General features: G+C 39.6%; 1 protein-coding gene across 1 annotated transcript in view; it reads left to right on the top strand.

Moving 5' to 3' along the window:
• The window catches only part of LOC119585311, a gene marked incomplete in the record, with an annotated part of 15,901 nt that overhangs the window by 4,435 nt on the left and 11,221 nt on the right, over positions 1-245 (top strand). The window contains 1 exon segment of the mRNA XM_037933986.1: positions 44-143. Coding sequence (XP_037789914.1) covers positions 44-143 — 100 coding nt within the window.

Here is a 245-nt window from a genome sequence, read left to right as displayed (position 1 = left end):
CAGTTATCTGTACATTTCCCAATAATCATATCTAATCATGCAGGTAACGGTGTGTGTAAGATATCACCTCCTGCATTCTGCGGAAAAAGGCAACCCTTTAACGAGTTACTACGCTGGAAATTCTGACAACGAAATCTACCTTAGTAAGTTCACGTGAGCAGTTCAGAATTTGACTTTTCACTTGCAGTTATATTGCAGCTTTTCGTCTGTTTTAAGGTAAGCTTGGGTATGGTTGTTCTGAGTTG

This window comes from Penaeus monodon, chromosome 19 (assembly GCF_015228065.2).
Source record: "Penaeus monodon isolate SGIC_2016 chromosome 19, NSTDA_Pmon_1, whole genome shotgun sequence".
In the NCBI taxonomy this organism is placed as follows: Eukaryota; Metazoa; Arthropoda; class Malacostraca; order Decapoda; family Penaeidae; genus Penaeus; species Penaeus monodon.
Note: the sequence above shows the minus strand (reverse complement) of the source record. Positions and strands in the feature narration are given on the sequence as shown.